We start from the raw sequence: 22,115 nt of genomic DNA, 5'->3' as shown, positions 1-22,115 counted from the left end.
CGGTGTAAGGATCTAGGTTTGAGACCCCTGGCTCCCCACCTGCAGGGGGGTCGCTTCACAAGTGGTGAAGCAGGCCTGCAGGTGTCTGTCTTTCTCTCCTCCTCTGTCTTCCCCTCCTCTCTCCATTTCACTGTGTTCTATCCAATAACAATGACAACAATAACCACAACAATGATATATATATATATAAGGGCAACCAAAAAGGGGAGATAGCCTCCAAGAGCAGTGGATTCGTGGTGCAGGCATGATAACCCTAGAGGTAGAGAAAAAAAGAAAGAAAGAAAGAAAGAAAGAAAGAAAGAAAGAAAGGAAGAAAGATGGCTGCCAGGAACAATGGATTCATCATACAGACACCGAGTCCCAGAGATAACTCTGGTGGCAATAAAAAAAAAAAAGTGCGCATGTGTGTGCGCAGACACACCATTAGCGCGCCCAGGTGCAGCCCTGCCGGGAGGGCAGGTAATAACTCTGGTCTGCTGGGCCTGAGCTGGGAGCTCAGAGGTGAGCTGGGAGCTGCAGGTGCCATGAGCCGATTCTGCTTTCTCAGCTGTGATTTCTGGAGGGGCTGCACTCTACCTAGCACACAAATACCAACTCACGTCACCCCTACCAACTATCCTGGGACACGAGGACCCATTTTACAGAAGAAGAAACTAGGTCAGAGAGGCGTTCTGTCACCTGCTCAGAGCTACACAGTTGGCAATGGAGGGAGGGGCCAGGTCACTCCCAGCCCCTGTTCTTCCTTCTTGGGGTGGGGCGGGGATGAAGGGACATCTGTACCTATGGGGAGCCCACACCAATTCTACCTCAAGATGCAGGGCTGTAAAGCCAGAAGGAGCCCAGTTATTCAGATCTGCCCAGCAACTGGAATGGAATACTACTCAGCAATAAAAGAGAAATAACAGGTCAGTGAACAGGGCAGTAACTCAAGTAAATCTTAGAAACGTGCTGTGACAGAGCCACCAAACCAGTTGCATCCTCCAGGCCCCTCTACTCCCAGGAGACTCTGGGATAGACTTCGGCATTACTTGTTGAGGGTGGGAAGTGGCTGCTTCCGGGGAGGGGGCAGGGAACTCACTGGGCTTCTGGACTAGTGTGTATACACTACAAAACTCACAAACCAGGCATCTGTGCATGAAAGGCTGTACCCAGACCCCTGAGAAACTTGCTCCCTTCTTTCCCTAGAATCCCAGGCCGGATTAGGAAAGATCTCAGACAGAAAGTGGGTGGGGCACAGAGGTAGAGGTGCCAAGGGAGGGAGAAGGGAGAGAGATAGCTTAAAGGGACCACGGCTTCCCTCAGGGCTGATGCAGACTTATCTAGCTGCCAGCTGAACACCACTGAATCCTGCCCTCTCAAACGGTGACTTCCACACTATGCCAACACTAGCTCTGTTTGAAATGAAGGTTTCAAGAGAAGGGCCAGGCTCTGACAGGCCCGGGCCCAGCCCTGCCTGTCTGCCTCCCGGGAGCCCTCAGTGGAGACCCTGAATCTGAGTGTCACTTCCTGGGCCCTGGAGAGAGTGGGAGATTGGGGCACAAACCTGGCTGCTGAGTGAATGAGAGATAGCAGATGTGTGAGTGAGTGAGTGAGTGAATGAGTGAGTGAGCAGCTGAGCTCAGAGTAAAGGCACGAATGGACAGGTGAACCAGTTGGTGAGTAAACTGGTTAGGGTTAGGGTTAGGGGGTGACGGAGGACGTGAATATGAATGAGAAGACGCATGAGGAGAGTGTTGATGACAGAGGTCTGCATGAATGAGTGAGTAAGTACATGCACAAATGAGTGAGCTAATGAATACCAGTCTGCAAGAATGAATGAATGAGTAGGGGGCCAGTGATGGTGCAACTAACTGGTCCGCACACATGTTAAAGTCCACATGGATCCGAGTTCAAGGCCTAGGCCCCCATCTGCATGAGGATTGAAAGCTTCACGATGAGGATGAAGCAGTGCTGCAGGTCTCTCTTTCCTTATCTCTCTCCCTTCTCTGTCGATTTCTCACTGTCTCTATCCAAGAAATTTTGAATTAAATAAAAAAGCATAGGGAGTCAGGCAGTAGCGCAGCGGGTTAAGCACACGTGGCACAAAGCACGAGGACCAGCGTAAGGATCCTGGTTCGAGCTCCCCAGCTCCCCACCTGCAGGGGAGTCGCTTCACAGGCGGTGAAGCAGGTCTGCAGGTGTCTATCTTTCTCTCCCCCTTTCTGTCTTCCCCTCCTCTCTCCATTTCTCTCTGTCCTATCCAACAGCAACATCAATAACAACAACAATAATAACTGCAACAGTGAAACAAGGGCAACAAAAAGGGAATACATAAATTTTTTAAAGCATGAGTGTGTAAATGCCCATGTGCGAGGGAGTTGATGAAGTTAAAGTCTGGGGGCCGGGCAGTGGTGCACTCGGTTAAGTGTATATATCATCATGCTCAAGGATCCGTGTTCAAGCCCCAGCTCCCCACCTGCAGGTGCTTCATAAGCAATGAAGCATATCTGAAGGTGTGTCTCCCTTTCTGTCTCCCTCTCAATCTCCCCTCCCCTCTTTCTCTCTGTCCTGTCATATAAAAATAAAGTAGAACGAGCAAATACACCCACAGGTGAGTGAGCGAGTGAATAGATGCCTGCATCAGTGAGTGAGTGAAAGAATGTGTGCATGAATGGCTGAGTGAGTGAGTGAATGGCTGAGTGAATGAATGAGTGCATGCATGAGTGAGTGAATTAATGAATGTGTGCATGGATGGCTGAGTGAGTGAATGGCTGAGTGAATGAGTGCATGCATGAATGAGTGAATTAATAAATGTGTGCACAAATGGCTGAGTGAGTGAATGGCTGAGTGAGTGGATGAGTGCATGCAAGAATGAGTGAATTAATGCATGCACGCACAAATGGCTGAGTGAGTGAGTGAATGCATCCAGGCATGTCTGAGTGAGTGAATTGAGTGCATGCATGAATGGCTGAGTGAGTGAGTGCATGCATGCATGAATGGCTGAGTGAGTGAGTGAGTGAGTGAATGAATGCATGCACGAATGGCTGAGTGTGTGAATGAATGCATGCACGAATGGCTGAGTGAGTAAACGAATGGCTGAGTGAGTGAGTGAATGGCTGAGTGAGTGAGTGAATGGCTGAGTGAGTGAATGCATGCATGAATGGCTGAGTGAGTGGATGAATGCATGCATGAATGGCTGAGTGAGTGGATGAATGCATGCATGAATGGCTGAGTAAGTCAGTGAATGGCTTTGTGAGTGAATGCATGCATGAATGGCTGAGTGAGTGAGTGCATGCATGCATGAATGGCTGAGTGAGTGAGTGAGTGAATGAATGCATGCAGAAATGGCTGAGTGTGTGAATGAATGCATGCACAAATGGCTGAGTGAGTAAATGAATGGCTGCGTGCATGAATGGCTGAGTGAGTAAGTGAGTGAATGGCTGAGTGAGTGAATGCATGCATGAATGGCTGAGTGAGTGGATGAATGCATGCATGAATGGCTGAGTAAGTCAGTGAATGGCTTTGTGAGTGAATGCATGCATGAATGGCTGAGTGAGTGAATGAATGCACGAATGGCTGAGTGAGTGGATTAATGCATGCATGCATGAATGGCTGAGTGAGTGGCTGAATGCATGCATGCACGGCCGAGTGAGTGGATGGCTGCATGTATGCATGCATGGCTGAGTGAGTGAATGAACAGATGCGTGCATGCACGGCTGAGTGCATGCATGCACGAGTGGCTGCTTGAGTGAGTGAATGAATGGCTGCGCGCATGCATGCATGCATGGCTGAGTGAGTGAATGACTGCGTGAGGGCAGAGTGCAGAGGGAGCTGGCGCATAAACGCCTGTGTGCCCAAGTGAGCGAGCGAGCAGCAGCGCGAGCAAAGTCACGACCCCGAAGCCCTGCAGCCTCAGCTCAGCTCCACAAGGGCACTGCTGGGGGAGCCTCCCAGAGTTTCCAGAACCCCCACCCCACCCCCACCCAGCGCCCCTGGCCCCTGCCCGGCCGCCCCACCTACCGAGCAGCTGCACCTCGTCGGTGATGCCGTAGACGTCGATGAGCGCCCAGAGCGGCCCCCCGACGGCCACGCCGCAGTGGAAGAGCACCGGCTCGCCGTCGTTGACGCTGTAGAAGACGCGGCCGTGGCGGTCGGCCCAGTAGGCCAGCACCGTGTCGCGCAGCGCCAGGCTCTCGGGCAGCGCCTTGGCCCAGTAGCCGGGCCGGGTGACCAGGTCGGGGCAGGCGTACTTGGGGATGTCGTGCGCGCTCATGAGCGACGGGTCGTGCGCCGTGAAGCCGAAGCGCAGCGCGCCGCTCCAGCCGGGCCGCACGGCCACCAGCCGCAGGCGCACCTGCTCGTACAGCCGGATGGGCCGCTGCGTGAAGGTCACCCCGTTGCAGAAGCTGTTGCGCCGCGTGGCCCGCCGCGAGTGCCCGTCCAGGCGCACGTTCTTGCCCTTGGCCTGCGCGTGGAAGCGGGGCGCCTCGCCCGGTGCCGGCCGCCGCTCGGGCCCGCAGCACGGCCGGGGGGTCAGCAGGCGCGCGGGGGCGCTGGGCTCTGCAGGGGAGGCAGGGGGCACAGGGACAGCCGGTCAGGGCCCGCACCCTCCCTTCCGGTCCTGCCCGGGGTGCCCCAGAAGCGCTCAGGGAGGCTCCCCTGGGCAGGGTGCTTCCAGGTGGTGACTGGGGGCTCGAACCTGGGTCCTCAGGCTGGGTCGTGTGTGCCCCCTACCCAGTGAGAGAATTCCTGGCTCCCATTCTTCCTCCCTCCCTTCTTTGCTTTCTACCTTCTTTCTTTTTGCGACAAGGGTTGGTGCCTACGTGACAAATCCACTGTTCCCAGTGGTCTTTCCTACCCCCCATTCTCCCTCTCTCTCTCTCTCTCCCTCCCTCCCCCCCTCTCTCTTGTTTTTAACCAGAGCACTAATCAGCTCTAGATTATGGTGGTGCCAGGGGGATTGAACCTGGGACTTTGGAGCCTCGGGCATGAGAGTCTTTTTGCATAACCAGTGTGCTATCTACCCTTGTCCCTGTTTTTTCTCTTTCTTTTATTTGGGGGGCAGCCAGACAACGAGGGAAACATACTCTACAGAGAAGAGTGTAGCCCAGGGCTACAGGGACAGGGAGGCAGGCTCTCAAGGAGTGAATTTAGAGCACAGACCTGGAGGAGGTGAGGGGGTGAACATGACAGTCTCTGGGGGGACAGTGTTCCTGGCAAAGCTCACAGTGTGTGCAAAGGTCCTGAGGTCGGAGCACACAGGTGTGGGAAGCAGGGAGCTGGCACACGGGGGGGGGGGAAGGGGTGCAGAGAGGAGGGGAGGAGGGGTGGGGCTATCCACCCACCATCCATCCATGCATCTGTCTATCCATCTGTGCGCTCCTTCCATGCATTCACCCATTCATTTATCATTTATCTACTCATCATCCATCCATCCAACCATCCATCATCCATCAATGTTACCACCCATCCATCATCCATCCATCCGTTATCCACCTACCCATCCACCCATCATCCACCCTTCCATTCATCATCCACTAGTCACTCATCACCCGTCCATCACCCATGCACCATCCATCCATCCATCCATCCATCTACCCTCCACCCACGTGCTCATCTGAGTTTCCCAGATTACTACTCAGCACAAAGAATGTGTTTAGGCTGACAAAATGCCCAGGACAGGAAGGGGCCACAGGAACCCCCAAACCAGGATTCTGTGATGCTCCTTCCCCTCCACCTACAGCAAGTGCAGGCACAACCCCACACACAGTCCAGCACCTCTGCCGGGAAGGTGTGCCCACCCATCCCTGTGTCCATTCGTTCACCTATCCACTTATGGCCCCTTCCTGCAGACACATCCGAGGGCACAGGTGATCACATGACCCCATCTCACAGAGGTCACATCTGCCCGTGATGGAGACACAGGTGGACAGTGACTGCACAGCTTGACGGAGCTCACAGCTCACAGTGGGGGTCACCACTGTCCCCCAAGGGGCAGGGCCAGTTCCCACAGACCCAGGTCTTGAAGGAGAAGAGTAAGAGTTCCGTTTCAGACTTAAGGGACTCTAGGGATGGGACCAAGGTGGGGAGCTGGGCCTTGCAGGGAAGGCAGGTGACAGGGCAGTCTGGCTGTGAGGGGGAGGACAGGGGTTGGGGGGTTTTGGGTATTGATGTCCCAGGGACTGAGCAGGAAGTCCCTGAGTGTTAGGTGGCCCAAGTGGTGAGGAGGGTGAGCACAGGGCCAGGCTCCAGCCACCTCCAGAATCACAGGGCAGGACAGGGGCGCATGGGGGCCCAAGCCAGCAGGACCAGATCAGACAGCACAGGCTGCACACACAGCCTCAGATCCCACTCTCCACGCACGCTACGGCCTGTGCACACCCCCAGCTTCCTGCTGTGTCTCTTCGGCAGGATTCTCTCAAGGTCCCCACAGCTCGCAGGCTCCCCAGGAAACAGGGACGGTGACCTCAGATCACAACCCCTTCCCCACCCCCGCCTGCCCCAAGGACACTGTCCTCTCCCACCACCGCCTCACTCACTATCTGCCCGATCTTCTCTCTGAATTAGAGTTTCTACACTAAACGTGCCTGGGGGACCCCAGCAGGTGTGGCCGGGTGTGGTCTGGGTGTCCCGTGAACACCTCGGACAGCTCAGCCTCGAGACAGAGGACAGAAGCTGCTGCCAGCCCACTGAATGTTAGATATCAGAAGCCACACCCACGCCACAGGCTGAGCTGAGCGCCCTGGAGTTTCAGCCTGATTACAGGACCCTACGGCTGCGGAGATGGGGAGATGGGGTGTGCAGAGATTCCCCTCCTTGGGCCGGGCTGGCACCCTAATGTCCACTGAAGAGCACTCCAGCAAGGAAGCATCAGAGAAGGAAAACTCCTGCCACCAAGGGCAAATGTCACCAAGAAAGAGCCACAGCCCAAGAACCGTCTGTGTCCAATCCCAGGCAGCGCCTGCTCAGGGAAAGTGGATTCCAGGCTGTGTCTAGTCCCAGGCAGCGCCTGCTCAGGGAAAGTGGATTCCAGGCAGAACAAGGAAGGTGGAGGCACTTGAGTTTTGGCAGCCGCAGCAGGGCTAAGGCGCAGCATCCAGAAAGCGCAGGAAAGAGGAGCCAGACCCCCCGCCCCCAACGTCCCCGCTGTCACTTCTGGACTTGTCACTGTCCCTGCCTGGCCCCACTCCAGCTGCTCCCGGCCTGCCGCCAGATGTTTCCCAGATGTGACTGGAGCTCGTTCTCCACCTGCAGGGTCCCTTCTCCAGGAGTGAAGCCAGGCTCTAGCTAGCAGAGGCACCCCGAGGTCTTGAGGGGGGTGGGTTCACCCACGCTGGTGCCCTTCCCTCCCCGGAGACCTGCTGAGTTGTGCTGAGTCTCTGTTTTGAACTCCTGGACATCGGAGCACACATGCACTTGGTCACCCAATTTCTCTCCTCTGGGGGGGGGGGGAGAGTCAGCATCCTTTCACATTAGGGAAGGGGTAGTGGGCAGAGCACTGAACTTGCATGGGGAGGGGCCCAAGGGCCGGCTGTGAGGCTGGCCAGGTCACTGACACCCCAGGAGAGAGGCACGGTGCCAGCTCTGGAGTATTCGCACCCAGGGACAGAACTACTGCTCTGCCGCCTCCCCCTCCTCCACCAGGGGCCGGCAAGACAGTTCACCTGGGAGGGGGCCTGCTTTTTCATGCACACAGCCCAGGTTCGAGCCCAGCCCCCTCTGCACTGGGGAAGCGCTGGTGTGGCAGTATCCGCCCCATCCCTTTCTATCATGGTAACTTTTGTTTTGCCTCCAGGGTTATCCTTGGGGCTCGGTGTCGGCACTATGAATCTACTGCTGGGGAGACATTTTTTCTCTTCTTTTAATTCTGTTTTATTGAGTAAGTCAGAGACATTGGAAGGGGAAGGGAAGATAGAGGGGAGACAGAAAGAGAGACAACTGCAGACCTGTTTCACCGCACGTGAAGCAACCTCCTTGCAAGTGGGGAGCGGGGAGCTCGACCCTGGGTCCTTGTACCTGGTGCTATGTACACTTAGCTAGGTGCACCACCGCCTGGCCCCCTTATTTAATTTGAAAGAGAGAGAGATGGGGAGGGGGAGAGGAAGAGGAAGAGGAAGAGGAGGAGGAAGTGGGGGGAGCAGGAGGACGGGAGGCAGAGGTGCTCAGCTCTGGCTTATGGTGATGCCAGACAGTGAACCTGAGCCTTCCAGGTCTCAGACACCAGTCTGATGTGTCACCACTGCGCTACCTCCCAGGTCCCTTCCCCACTTTTTTTTCTCTCTCATCTCAGCAGGAGAGGCTGGAGCCAGGCAGTGCTGGTGGATTTTGTCCTCCTTAGCTGTGTGCCATGGCGGGAGACTTAGTTCTCTGGACCTGGACAAGTGGCCTGAGTGTCTTCATCTGCAGGACATAACAGTCAGCCCGGTCAGATATGGCACATAGTAGGTTCTCACGAAACCCTGGGTCCCGCCTGGAAGCTGTGGGCTACTCCTGGGTGGGCGACAACCTCCACACAGGAAGCCAGGGTCACTGTCCCCGGGCCAGCAAGGGGCTATTTTTAGGCCGTCCCAGTGTGGCAAGTGTGTGCTGGCTGACCAGCCCGCCTGCCTTTGATCTAAAAAGAGCCCAAGAAAGCAGTGCTCAGGGCCAGGGGCCGGCAGGAGCCCCCACCCCACGCACACATACAAACACCCACTCTGACCTCATCCCTGACGAGGGTGACAGCACTGGAAGTGGCCCTTCTGCTGGTGCTCTCTGAGCTCTGGGGGGACGGGGCCGGGGCAGCCTGCTCACACCTCTTTTCCCAGAGGACTGCACTGAACTGGCCACATGCTGAGCACCTGCCCTATGGGGCTCCAGTTTCCTGCAGAGGGGAAACTAAGGTAGGACAGCAGGGGCTCCCCGCCTGCCTCCCCACCCCCATTCCATGTAGCTACCACCTGTCACCCTGGGGCAGGGGCTTCTGGCTACGTGGACTCAGCTCAGACTGCAGACCTGGGAGGCGGGTGTCTCAGGCCCGAGGGCAGCTCCAGCCTGGGGACTCAAGGTGGCTGTGTGACCTCCCTCACCCCCCATCCCACCCCAGGCAGGTGTCCCCTTTGCCATTGGCTGGTTTGAAAGCAGACTTAGAAAATAACAGTCACCAGCCCTTCCCGCCCTGCCAGAGGCAGTGAGTGCCAGCGTGCAGGGGACAGACGCCAGCTGGCAGGACTTTGTCCCCTGTCCCTGCCCGGTCAGCCAGCATGCGAGGAGGGGGCCCTGCCATGCCACTAACTGTCACCTGGCTCCCGTCCCTCTGTTCTGCAAACACAACCCCAAGGCTATTCAGTGACAGCAACAAGGACAGAGCCCTAGGTTATGGGGGGATGTTACCCCTGCCTGTCCCACCCCCAGGAGTGTGCTAGGGAGCTGGGGTTCAGCTGGGGTCCCCAGGCTGGTCTGCTCCCCATAAATGCCAGCTCCACTGCCTTCAGCCCCCCATTGGACACCAGCCAGCACACATCTGCCCCTGGAGAGGCCAGCAGGGGGACATATACACCACTCCCACCCCACCCCCTGTGGGGCAGGGAGGTGAGGCCAAGCTGAGCCCACCTGGGGGCACTGCAAGGAACATAGATGGAGCAGAAAGGGAAGCAGGGCATCAGAGACCATATCACAAAAGGTCTCACAGGCAGGGCAGAGGAGGTTAAGTTTCTCTAGAAGGTTCTTGGGACCGCTGAAGTGTTGGGGATGGGGGACACCCCCAGCAGCCACCTCTCTGATGGGTGTGACTTGAGCCCCCTAGAAACTGTCTCTCTCTCTCCCCTGCCTGCCAGAAGTGCCAAGCTCAGCTCCCACCAGGTACAGTGGGGTCCCCCGTTCTGCTCCTCAGGCCAGGGGGCTGCCAGTGCAGCAGAAGGGAGCACTCCCTGAGCACCCCGACGGTGCTGCCCCTGGCCCCACACCTCCTGGGTGAGCCGCCAGCCACACCCTGCCAGCTGGCTTCTAGGCCAGGGGCCCTTGTCCTGTGGAATCCGGGGGTGGGGCCTGCCAGCTCCAATCGAGCTCCCGCCCCCCAAACCTAGACTAGCGCTGGGCACCCCGCCTGGAGGAGGGCACCCCTGGGTATCACCAGCAGGCCTCCAAGCACTGGCTCCATGAGTCTGGGGGTGACCAGAGTGGGGAGGGGGTGACTCACCTGGTTGAATGCACTTGTTACCATGCCCAAGGACCTGGGTTCAAGCCCCCAGATCCCCTCCTGCAGAGGGGATGCTTCAACTAGTGGTGGACCATGTCTGCAGGTGTGACTCCTCCTCTATGTCTCCCCCTCCACCTCTCAATCTATCAAATAAGTAAGTAAATATAGGAATCTGATAGTGTGCGGACAGTGCTTATTAAATCCATTTCAAAAGGGGGAGTGATAACTGCAGGCGCAGGGAGTCCAGTGTCTGGCGTCCCAAATGCCAAACAAGGGACGGGGAGGGTGGCCCTGGAGGGGGCGTAGTGGGTAGAGTGCTAGGTGCTCACGTAGGGGGTTCCCAGTTCAGTCCCCGGCATCACACGTGCCAGAGTAATGCTCCGTTCCTCTCTCCCTCCGCCCTCCTTATAACCAGACATTTAAAAGAAAAAGGAAAGAGGCCAGGCAGTGGCTCACCTGGTTAAGTGCAAGGAACCAGGTTTGAGCCCCTGCTCCCCACCTGGAGAGGGGAAGCTTCACTAGTGGTGAAGCAGGTCTACAGTCCTCTCTCTCTGTTTCTCCCTCTCTCTCTCTCTCTCTCTCTCTCTCTCCACCTCTCTCTCTCTCCCACTCCCCTCTCAATTTCTCTCTGTCCTATCAAATAAAATATTTTTTAAAAAGAGGTAAAAATGGCCACTGGAAGCAGTAGATTCATAGTGTCAGTACCAAGCCTCAACAGTTACCCTGGTGCAAGAAAGAGAGGGAAGTGGAAGGAAGGAAAGGGAAAAGGAAAAGGAATGGGGGCTGATGGGAGAGGCAGGCCTGGGGGACCCTGCAGAGCTGTTCCCTGTCCCCAGAGTTCCTGGTGTCACCCATTCCGCTTCGTCCTGGGAGACTCCAGTGTCTCCTCTCACCCCCTCGTCAGGCTGGCCACCCCAGATGCTGAAGGTGCCAGCCGTGGACTTGGAGGAGGCCCTGGAAGGTGCCGGGAAGGCCAGCTTTTCCTCTCCCCTGCCCTGGGTACCCAAGACCCAGTCAGCTCTCTGGGCCCCGAGCATCTCACACAGACCAGGATAGCAAGGAGGGGCTGGTAGGGGGCCCCACGGATCTGAGTCATACACCTTCTCTGCCAGCAGCAGGGACGCCTCTGTCACTTGTCCAGAAACCAAAGGCTTCAGTCATCTGCCACAAAGACCAAAGATGCCAGTCTGCAGGGCTGTCCAGTCCTGGCACTGCCCCTCAATTTCACACAGGCTCCCTGCCACCACCATGCACTCTGCACCCCAGCACGGGGTCTGTCACCTCCTGGCATCTCTGACTCTCATCCCTCTGGAAAGCCCCCAATGGAGGGGATGTCCCTACCTCATCCTAAGACAGGACACAGCTCAGTGGAGCCAAACTGGGGCTCCCAGCTGCCCCTGCCCACCGACTCTGGGAATCCTCACTGTGTGACCCTGCTGGGGCTCCTGGCCTTCAACATCCCCATCTGCCCAATGGGGACCAAGCTCTGTGGCGGGTCCCAAGATGTCCCGGAAGCTCTCACTCTCCAGCCCAGGAATCATCTGGAACCTTGGGGGTGAAAGGGATGATTCCTGGGGGGCTGGGGGGAGGTTGCCGCCAAGGAGGAAGTGACCACATCGACCTTTGGAGAGGGTGTGCCCAGCCAGGTCTCCACACATGGAGGGATAACAAAGGGGCACCACTGGGTGAGAGGCCATGGGGAATGCCAAGGACACTGGCAGAAGGGCTGGCCACAGCTGTGGGCATCCTCTTCCCCCACCAGCGGCTGTCTCCTTACAGTGCCCCCCACTGGTGTGTACAGAGGTGACTACGGCTGGCTGGGGGCTCCCCAGGCCTAGGAATGAGGTGGGGTGGGGGCAATGAGGGGGACAGTGGCTGTCCTAATCTGGCTCAGAAGTGCCTGCCAGAGGCAGAAGAAGTGTAGGGGATAACAGAACCACTGAATGGGGGGGGGGGGCTGGCGGGGGGATCATTCTGTGCCTCAGTTTCCACATTTCCTGCAGGTGTGTACCTGCTGGTACCCTAAGCCTCCGGAGTCAACACCGAGCCCCAGGAATCTGCTCCCTTCCCCTCCACTCCCTCCACATCCACTTCCCTCCTGGGCTGGGGAGACAGCATGATGGTTCTGTAACAGACTCTCCTGCTTGAGGCTCTGAGGTCCCGGGTTCAACCCCGAGCACCATCACCAGCCAGGGCTGTCTCTGTCTCTCTGCATCTGCCTATCAATTAAATCAACAAATATTCAAACAAAAAATAAAAACAAAGTTCTTCCTTTGGCTGAGCTGAAGTGCACTTGAGTGTTGATCACACACACACTGCCCCCTCCATCATGTCCTGGGGGCTGCTGCAGCCCAGGGGGAGCCCGGGTTGAGGGGTGACAGGTCCCCCCAGGAAGCACCCTGGACACCAGCACCTTAGAAAGGATGGGAGACCAATGTGTCAGATCCTGGGGAGCTGTGCACCCCCAGGATGCCAGAGATGGAGCCTGAGACACAGGACCACACTGGGTGGGTCAGCACAAGTAGACCTGGGGGTGGGGGTCTCAGATTCTGCTCCACATTATGCCGCTTCCTGGTGGACAGTCACGAATGCTCTCCCTCCTGGCAGTGTGTCCTCGGGCCGATGTCTCTCTCTTTTAGAGTTCCCTGCTCCCTCGGGGTCACATGGGGCAGGCCTCAGAGCAGACAGAGCACCTGGGAGGCAATGCCCTGCTGCTGTGTCTGTCTGTCTGTCCATGTTGGGGCCACAGAGGAGCCTGCTTGCCAGGTGATGTGCTATCATAAGCTGTGTCCCCTACCTGTCAGAAGTCCCGGGAGGCGTCACCATGCCCCCCCATCACACACACACACACACACACACACACACACACACACACACACGGAACAGAGGGGTCCTTAGCCAGGCCAAGCTGTGTATCCAGCTAGCAAGGGGCAGGGGCAGGATTCAGACCCGGGTTGAGGGCTGGGTGACTGCCCGGGTGTAGAGTAAGCATGGGGCTGGCATGGGGGTGCGGGTGGGGGTTTGGATCACAGGCCACATGTCACCCTGTACCCTGTGGGCTGTGGGTTCAAGCCTATCCCTGCTCATAACAGCCTACAAGTCTTCAGGGCTGGGGCAGGGGGGACCTGGAATGGCTCCTTTTCCAGTCCCTAGGGCAGGAACTGAGGGTGCAGAGGATGGCCAGCAGCCCCAAGAGGCCCCAAGGCAGCCACCCATGCCCCCCCATACTAGAGAGAGAAGGACCATGGAGCCTGGAGCCCGCTCAGCTCCGCCACTTCCTGGGTGCTGAGCCTCCAGCTGGTGTCCTTGTCCCTACACACCGAGTATATATACATTTTAAGATTAGAAAAATATATATCTGGGGGCTGGGGAGAATGCATAGTGGCTCTGCAAAAGGCTCTCCTGCCTGAGGCTTTGAGGTCCCAGGTTCAAAACAGCCAGACCTGAGCAGGGCTCTGGTCTCTCTCATTTAAATAAATAAAATGTATATATATATATCTATATATACATATATATAATATATATTCCCTTTTGTTGCCCTTGTTTTATTGTAGTTATTATTGTTATTGCTGTCGTTGTTGTTGGATAGGACAGAGAGAAATGGAGAGAGGAGGGGAAGACAGAGATGGGGAGAGAAAGATAGACACCTGCAGACCTGCTTCACCACCTGTGAAGCCACTCCCCTGCAGGTGGGGAGTGGGGGGCTCGAACCGGGATCCTTATGCCGGTCCTTGTGCTTTGCGCCTGCTGTGCTGCCGCCTGACTCCCAAAATAAATATTTTTAAAGTGTTTCCTAGGAGACTAAGAGGGTGGGGGCTAGAGATTGCTCAGGTACATGCTCTGGATTTGAACCAGAGCCTCAGGCACAGCAGGCCTGTTCTCCACCCACTGAGCTATCTCTCAGCCACCTGTGCTCAGTCTCTGGCCTGTGAGGAGGGGGAGCTGACTCTGATGGGGGAGGGGAGGCACCAGGGGAAGGGCCACACCCTCCTCGCCTGCACAGCACATCTGATGCTGTATGTACACCCCTAGCGCAGCCCTGAGCAGAGACCTCTGGTCCAGCAGGGATCCCCCAGCTCCAGCCTGAGAGAGCTCCGTCCCGCCCGCCCCCTCCCACTTCCACTGAGTGCTCTGGCTCTCCTGGTCTCTCCCATGAGTCCTTGAGTCCCTGTACCTGGCTGCGGGGGGTGGGAGGGTACAGGATGGAGCCTGGCTGGGGTCTGGTGACACATGACAACTGCCCAGTGCTCCAGCCAGGATGTGGAGCCTAAGCAGCCTGGGGATAGCCGGGAGTAACAGGGCAGGCTCCTCAGGTCCTGGGGCCAGGCCCTGGAGGCAGGAAGTGACAGGGCCAGTGGCTCTGTTGTCACACTAAGGCCATCGGTGCTCTAGGCAAGTCTCCTGCTCCTGTGACACCTGCTGCCGCCACCACCAGGAAGCCCTCAGACTGCACACCCAGCAAGGAAACTTGAGGCCAAGGAGGGAAAGCCTTGTCTATGGTCACCCCCTGGATCTGAACCCAGGCAGCTTGGTTCTGGCCAGACACCAGCCCTCCCACTGCAGGGGCCCAGCAAGTGGGCGCATCACGGCTCCTCATGGCTGTGACCCAGGGGACAGCCGTGCATTTCTCAAGACACACACTCACACATGCGTGCACACACACGTGCACGCACGCACACACACACACACACAGCTGAAACAAAAGTTCAGGCAGCAAACACTCCTACTCCATGAGCACACGCCACGCTCTATTTTTACTCTGTTCTGTCATTAGAGATTTTCCACGCCGTGCTAGGAACTCAGGGCCTCCCACAAACTCACAACCACCAAGCAGCTCTCAGCCTCCCCCCGTTTTTTTTTTCACTTGTTATTTCCTTAGAGAGAGAGAGAGAGAGCGCCATCATAGCACTGCCCCACTGTCCATGGAGCTCCCCCGGCACTGTCTGTGGTGTTCCCACGTGGTGCTAGGGCTCAAACCCACAGCCTTGTGTGTTATAAGGTTCCAGCTCTACAAGCTGAGGTAGCTCCTGACTGTTCAAGATTATCTGGAAGCCAGTCCCCAGCATTTAAGCAAAGACCAGGGTGGCCTTGGAACAGAAAGCCACAGAAGACCCCAAAAGCAGGCAGAAAGAGATGACATTGGAGTAGGGGGTGGCAGGCATCCCTTTGGATGTTCCTCCTCCAGGAATCCCTCCCTGCTCCTCCTCTAAGCCCAGAGCATCTCCCCTTTCCAGTCAGGGGGAGAGAGAGAGGGAAAGGAGCAGAGATCTGAAAGGGACACTGGCTTCTTCTGTGTTTTCCTGGAGTGTCCTCTGCTGGACTAGTCTGTGGCATCCTTGTGGGTTACCCAGAAACCTTAGCTGTCACCCCCCGGTCACGTGTTGACAACTTGGGAGACTTCTGGGGGCAGGCCCACTAGCACCTCCAGAAGTTCAGCCTGGCCCGTCTCAACTCGGAGGCTGCTGGAGGGGATCTGAGTGACCAGCCGACCGAGGGGACAGATAGAGCGAGATAAGCCCAGTCTGGTGCTTGGCAGTGATGGGCCGAGAAGGAGGTGCGGGGGGGGAGACGCTGTCACTTGTGGGTCACCCTGAGGCCACCGCCCTGTGCTGAGGAGTGTCAAAGGTCACCATCTTCCCAAGGGCTGAGAAAGTCCAGAGCCAGGGACAGAGTGGCCACCAGCCCTGGGGACGTCACCACCCACTGCCAAAGGGCCCAGAGCACCCAGGGGCTGGCGGGATGCGGGGCCTGAGACCAAGCCAAGCCCCCAACCACGCCCCGTAATACGGAGACAGCAGCCCTTCACAAGGGCCTGGGAGGGGGCACAGTGAATAAAGCATGAAGACCAGAGTTCAATCCCTGGCATCGCATCTGCCAGAAGGATGCCCTGCTTCTCTCCCATAAATGAGCAGACAGACAGACTGACACTGAGTTTGTGGGACAGCACAATGGTTCTGCAAAAAGACTCTCCTGCCCGAGGGTCTGCAATCCATCCCCAACACCATCAGCCAGAACTGAGCCAGGTTCAGGTAAAGAAGGAGGAGGAAGAGGAAGAGGAAGGGGGGGGAGGAGGAGGAAGAGAAGGAGGAAGGGGGGGAGGAGGAGGAGGAGGAGGAAGAGAGCTGTTCTAAGGATTTCAAACAAACAGCCGAGAAGGCGGGAAAGGCCGTGACTCACCCAGGTGCAAAGCTGGCACAGAGCAGCCCAGCTCCATCCGGCAGCCGCTGGGTCACAGGAGCCAGAGCCCCGACCGGGTCAAGCCTGGCACGGTTACTGATTAAACTCACCACCCGGTTTGAATGGAGCCTCGGTTCCAGCCAGAACCTTGGGGCAGCGGCAGCGCGGGAAGGGACAGAGTCCCACCTGCCCATCGCCCAGCCTGGGTTCCACCTGTGCACAGCACCCCACCCTCAATCCAGACTCAGGAGGGCCGTGCGGCATGAGAAGCAGGAGAGCCGGGGGTGTAGCTCCACTGTGTGACTCCAGCAGGCGTCTAACCCTCTCTGTGCCTGCGATTCCTCCTTTGTGAAGGAGGGCAGGGCTGCAGTGCAACTGGCCAGGGAATGAATGAATGAATGGCCCAGGGGACCCATCCCAGCTAGCTGCCTGATGCCAGCTGCCTGCCTGCTGGGCACCCCCCCAGACCCTGGCTGCTCCCCACCCCTTCCTTCTTCTCCTTGGCGCCGGCCAGCCCTAAGCAGGACCGGCGGACACCTGTAACTGAGTACCTACTATGTCCTGGCCGCTGGACGCACAGCGGGGACGGAAGAGACACACTGGGGGGCACGGAGCCTCCCGGGGTCCAGCCCAGTGTGCAGACAGAGCAGCACACGCGGGGACCAGGTGCGCAGTGCAGGTGTGGCAAATGCCAGCTCGCTCGCTATTTCCAGCTCCAGGAGCGGTGACAGAGGTGGTGGCAGCGGGCAGCCCAAAGAGACTGAGCCAGGCACAGCCCCAGAGCCCGTGAGCAGGTCCCTGGGCAGCTGGGGGTGGGTGGCAGAGGTGGTCTGGGATGGTTTCTTGGAGGAGTCAGCCACCGGGCTGGCTTTGGGTAAATGGACTAGCCAAGGAAGGGTCACTGGGGTGGGGTGCCGGATATTGAGCCAAGGGCTGAGAAAGGCGTTCTGCTCAGGTGGAGCATCCAGCGGAGAGGGGAGCCCCTGGATCTCCCACTGAGTCCCCCCTGCCATCTCTGTCCTTCCCTCCCCCACCCCAGGCTGATCCCCAGGTGGCCTGGAGTTATGTTCCCATCCCTCAGCACAAACGCCTCTTCATGCACACAAGGGCCCAGGCTACCCCAGTCTTGTGGAGAACTGTGGTTGGGTGCCCCCAGCCCTTATGGGGGGGGTCCCCAGGAAGTGGAAGACACCCTCCTGCGAGTGGAGCCGGGGTTCAAATTCTAGCCCTGACACTGTCCAGCTGCACTCATGCTAGTCGCCCCACCTCTCTCAGGGCTGGGAGGCCCCCAAAGCTGAGCTGGGCGGCTGTTGCCACAGCAACCCTTTGGGGCACAAACCTTGGTTTTCTGACAGAGCCTAGGAGGGAGGGCTCAGCAGGACAGTGCTGGGGACAGGGGACAGGGAAGGGGCTCCCTCTCCTCCCTGCAGCCTCACTGCTGACTTGCTTACCGGGAACCTCAGATTCCACCTACCCCCACCCCGCTCTCCGGTTTAAAGGGTGCTCAGAAAGCCCAGGCCGGCAGGACAGACTGTGGGGGTGGGAGCAGGGGGCCCTACAGACGCTAGGCCCACCCCATCCTGTCCCCCACCAGCGCGGTGACCTTGGGTGAGTCATTTCCTCTCCTCTGCACCCCAATTTCTGTCCCGCGTGAAAAGGCTGCAGCTCCCGGGGCGCACCCCCACCGAGGCCTCCTGCTTCCCACCCTCAGCCTGGGTCCTGGTCCCCTCACCCGGCCCTGGAATTCTGGGGAGCCGCGCATCGGGGCTGGGGGGCACCCCCCAACACCGCAAACCGGCGCCAGAGGGGGGCGCTGCGGGGCGCAGAGCCAGGCAGCGGGTGTGCGGGGGCGCGGGCGCTGCAGATGGGGCTCCCCTGCCAGCACCCCCTCTCGGCAGCTGCCGTCCGGGCGCTGCCCGCCGTTCCCTCGGAAGCCTGCGCGCCCACCCCTCCTCCCCGGGGTCCCCACTCCCCAGAGGCGCCCCCGGGGGCTGGAACAAAGACGGGGGGCGCACGGCCGGCGGCGGGGTCCCCAAGGTAACCGGGACGCGTCCCTGCCCTCCCGGGGCGCAGAGCCCGCGGCCACGGGTGGGATCCGGGTTGGGGGGCCGCCGCCGAGCGCCCGGGTCCCCGCGGGAGGAGCCCCCCGCGCCCCGGTACCTGGCGGCGCGCGGTGCACCGTGTTGCCCATCGCGGCGGCGGGCGCGGGCTAGGAGCGGGCGCGGGCCCGCGCGGGGGGCGGGCTGCGGGGCATCGCGGCGCGGTTGGCGCCGGGCGGCGGCGGGCGGCAGAGGGAGGCGGCGGGAGGCGGGCGGAGCCACCGGCCAGCCCCGCAGCCCCGCCCCCGCCGCCGCCTCCTCCCGCCGCCGCCAACCGCGCGGGGAGGGCGGGCCGGGCGCCGCGTCTTTTGAAAGTTTGCGCCGGGCAGCGGGAGGGGCACCCGGGACGCCCGCCTGGGGAAGGCGCCCTGGCAGCCGGGTGCCCGCGGGGTGCAGGGCGCACCCGCCCCATTCACTCACGCACGCAGGCACGCATCCACTCATTCATTCACCCACTCATTCATTCACCCCATTCTTTGGAAATGTAGGACCTACTATGTTCCCAGTACTCCTCCTAGCACAGGGGACCTAGCCCTCGCCGGGGAGGGTGCTACCTCCTTCCTCCAGTGAATGGGGGTCACCCGTCCTGGCAGAAGGTCATTTAAAGGGATTCCTTTGATCCTGCCCAGGTATGTGTGTGTGAGGCGGGTAAGGGGAACACTGCCATCAACAGCGGGCAAAGGTGGGGGGGGACCCCATGGAAGCTTCCCCAAGCAGGGATCCAGGTCACAGGCGCTGGGGATGGGGTAGACGCTCGGGGAGCAAGCCTTCGGCCTCAGGTAGCCAGCAGAAGCCCAGGAAGGAGCAGGGACTAGGAGGTAGGAGAGAAGGGGTGACCACTAGGGGGGTCTTGGGGGGGTCGGAGGTGCGCCAGCTTCATTTGATGGGCAGCAAAGTACACAGGAGCTGGGAGCAGTATCAACTAACAGAGTAAGGATACTTCTCATTCATTCATTCATTCATTCACTCACTCACTCATTCTCTGTCTTTATCCAAAAAATTTAAAAAGTGAGAATAAAGTGCCCAAGCTCCTCTCCCAGCTGGTCTGAAGTGGTGTGTGTGTGTGTGTGTGTGTGTGTGTGTGTGTACAAAACTAACCTGGGGTTATGGGGGTGAGTGGGTGTGTCTGGGAGAGAGTACCCTCTCCCACTAAGCTCCTTAGGTCCTCTCTGTGTCAGTCCCCCCACACACACACCCCAGAAGGTCCTCATTCTTCAAAGTCAGTGCCAAGGCTCCACCCTGAGGAAGCTAGCACTCCCCCCACCCCCCACCTCCCGCCTTCTCACATCTGCCTGGACATAAGTCCTCCTGCCATAACTCCCTGTCACGCCGCTCAAAACAGAGTCCGTCTGGGAGCCGGCAGCTCGGGTCTCCCACTCTCCATCCAGGGGAGCCGTGGGCCCTATCTAAAGGTCACCCCTACTGTGACAGACACAGGGAGACCTTGGTCCTGTAAAGCAATGAGGAGCAGGTAGGACTTTGATGGCCGGGGAAGGTCCCCACGGCAGACTAAGGAAGGAGGCTGTGAACAAGCCTTTCAGGGTTCTGGTGGGACAAGTTCAAGTGCATGGCTGTGTCCTACAGGACACACACACACACACACACACACACACACACACACACATGGCCGAGGGGACACCGGGGCCCCGGGAAGGCAGTGCTGGAGCACCTCACCCTGTGGACCCATGGGGACCAGTGGGGACACGTGTCACAGCCAGACGGGCAGCCCCTTGACAAAGCAGCCCTTGCTAGTGAGCTTCCCGAGAAGAACAGCTGTCTCAGGAGAGAACTCCACAGCTCGGCTGACAGCCCCTGGCCTCCCAGAAGGCTTCCCAGTGGCAGAAGAGCCCTGGTTCCGGTGGCCTGCCACTCGGGCTTTCCCATGAGGCCCCTCTGCACACTATCCAGTCTCTCAGTTGTACCCCCAAAGCAGGCCGCCCCCTCTGTCTCGGCAGGTGGGAAGTGCCGTGGGCAGACTCACGTAGTTCCGACACCTCAGTGTCCGACACTGGCGCTCAACGAGCACCTGAAGAAATGGACAGCGGAGACACAGCTCTCTGAGCTGGGATTAAAAAAAGTAAAAAGGTGTGAAGGAGGAAGGAAGAAGGATGGAGGCAGAAAGCACTGTGAAGGGGATGAGCTTCTGCTGGCAGTCGCCCGGGACGCTGGTGTAGCCTCTAGTGGTCGGTGTGTGTGTGTGTGGGGGGGAGCACAATCCCGGGTACAGTAACAGAAGAATCGTCTCCAGAACGGAGGAGAGGCCAGCTGCTCAAGGCCTGCTCGAGGTCAGATGGCAGGTCTGGGAGAAGCTGCTCCCACTCCGGGTCCCACCCTTGACAAGTGAGGTAAGGAGACCCCACAGCTGTGGGACAGGTGGCTTAGGAGAGAGCATCACCGGAAGTGTGCAAACACAGGGGGCTGGGAGAGGCCCAGGGGCAGTGTCCAGAGCCTCTGCCTTCCCCGCACCCTCCGCATGGAGGAGAGGTCAGTCAGTCTGTGGCCTGGGTGGGGCAGCCTGGGTGCCCAAGGCAGCGAGGAGAGCAAGGGCCTGGAGCCGTGCCCTGGTGCTACTCCTGGGGCCTGTCCCAGCAGGTCTGGCCCTGAAGAAAGAGCAGGCAGGCAGCCGGCTACACCCTAAGCTGGGGTGCTGCCCACACCTGGGTGGAAGGAGCCCTCTTCCAGGGAGCCCACCAGTGTTTGCCACACTCCTCCTGCCAAGGAGAGAACCCAGGCTATGTTCAGACCAGGGAGGCAGAGGGAGGCAACCTAGGCCAAGCTCCACTCGTGGAAGGAGAGAGGGGAAGGAGTGCACAGGGGAAAGAAGGCCAGAAGACTGTGCTCCAGTGTCACAGCACAGAGCAGGGCGCTAGGTGACATGCCGCTTTCTGGCCCTGCATCAGGCCTCCCAGCCCTGGATGAGCCAAGCACACTTGGCTGGCCTTGAATCTGACTAGGACTGACCCAGCAGCCGAGGCGAAAAGGAACAGCATAGTGGTTCTGCAAAAACACTTTCATGTCCGAGGCCCTACAGCCCCAGGTTCAAACCCCGTCACCACCATAAGCCAGAGCTGAGCAGTGCTCTGGTCTCCCTCTCTGTATCCTTCTCATTAAAATAAATAAAATATTGTTTTCAAAAGTCTTTAAGGGGGTTGGGCAGTAGAACACCTGGTTAAGTGCACATTACCATACGCAAAGATGCAGGTTTGAGCCCCCCACTCCCCACCTGCAGGGGCGGGGGGGGGGGGGAGAAGAGCATCACAAGTGGTGAAGCCGTCACTGTGGGTGTCTCTGTTTCTCTCCCTCACAATTCTTTCTCCTATCAAATAAAGAGAAAACGGCTGCCAGGCTATCCCTGGGTTCAGATGGATGAATTTGCACTGCCTAGCAGAAAAGGCCAAGAGGAGATATTTCCTTGAAATGGGATAGAGGCTGTGTGGCGAGGGGGGGGGGGCTTTTAATGTGCCCTTTTTATATTTATTTGGCTAGTCTCCAGGGTGATCACTGGGGCTCAGTGCCTGCACTATGAATCCACTGCTCCTGGAGGCTATTTTTTTTCCCCTTTGTTGCCCTTGTTGTTTACCGTTGTTGTTGTTAACATTGCTGTCATTGTTGTTGGTTAGGACAGAGAGAAATGGAGAGAGGAGGGCAAGGCAGAGAGGAGGAGAGAAAGATAGACACCTGCA

General features: G+C 58.4%; 2 protein-coding genes across 3 annotated transcripts in view; one reads left to right on the top strand and one right to left on the bottom strand.

Moving 5' to 3' along the window:
• Window positions 1-18,652, bottom strand: part of NEURL1B (neuralized E3 ubiquitin protein ligase 1B) — a 28,255-nt gene extending 9,603 nt beyond the window's left edge. For both annotated transcript variants that reach the window (XM_060197164.1, XM_060197165.1), the window contains exons 1-2: window positions 18,494-18,652; window positions 4,000-4,539 (exon numbers count right to left, since the gene is read on the bottom strand). In XM_060197164.1, coding sequence (XP_060053147.1) covers window positions 4,000-4,539; window positions 18,494-18,524 — 571 coding nt within the window. In that variant the 5' untranslated portion in view covers window positions 18,525-18,652. The remainder of the gene's footprint in view (window positions 1-3,999; window positions 4,540-18,493) is intronic.
• SH3PXD2B (SH3 and PX domains 2B) overlaps window positions 1-22,115 on the top strand; it is a 358,044-nt gene that overhangs the window by 213,800 nt on the left and 122,129 nt on the right. The gene's annotated exons all lie outside the window — the stretch shown is intronic.

Source organism: Erinaceus europaeus, chromosome 9, assembly GCF_950295315.1.
Source record: "Erinaceus europaeus chromosome 9, mEriEur2.1, whole genome shotgun sequence".
Taxonomy (NCBI): domain Eukaryota; kingdom Metazoa; phylum Chordata; class Mammalia; order Eulipotyphla; family Erinaceidae; genus Erinaceus; species Erinaceus europaeus.
This window is presented reverse-complemented; position numbering and strand designations above follow the sequence as displayed.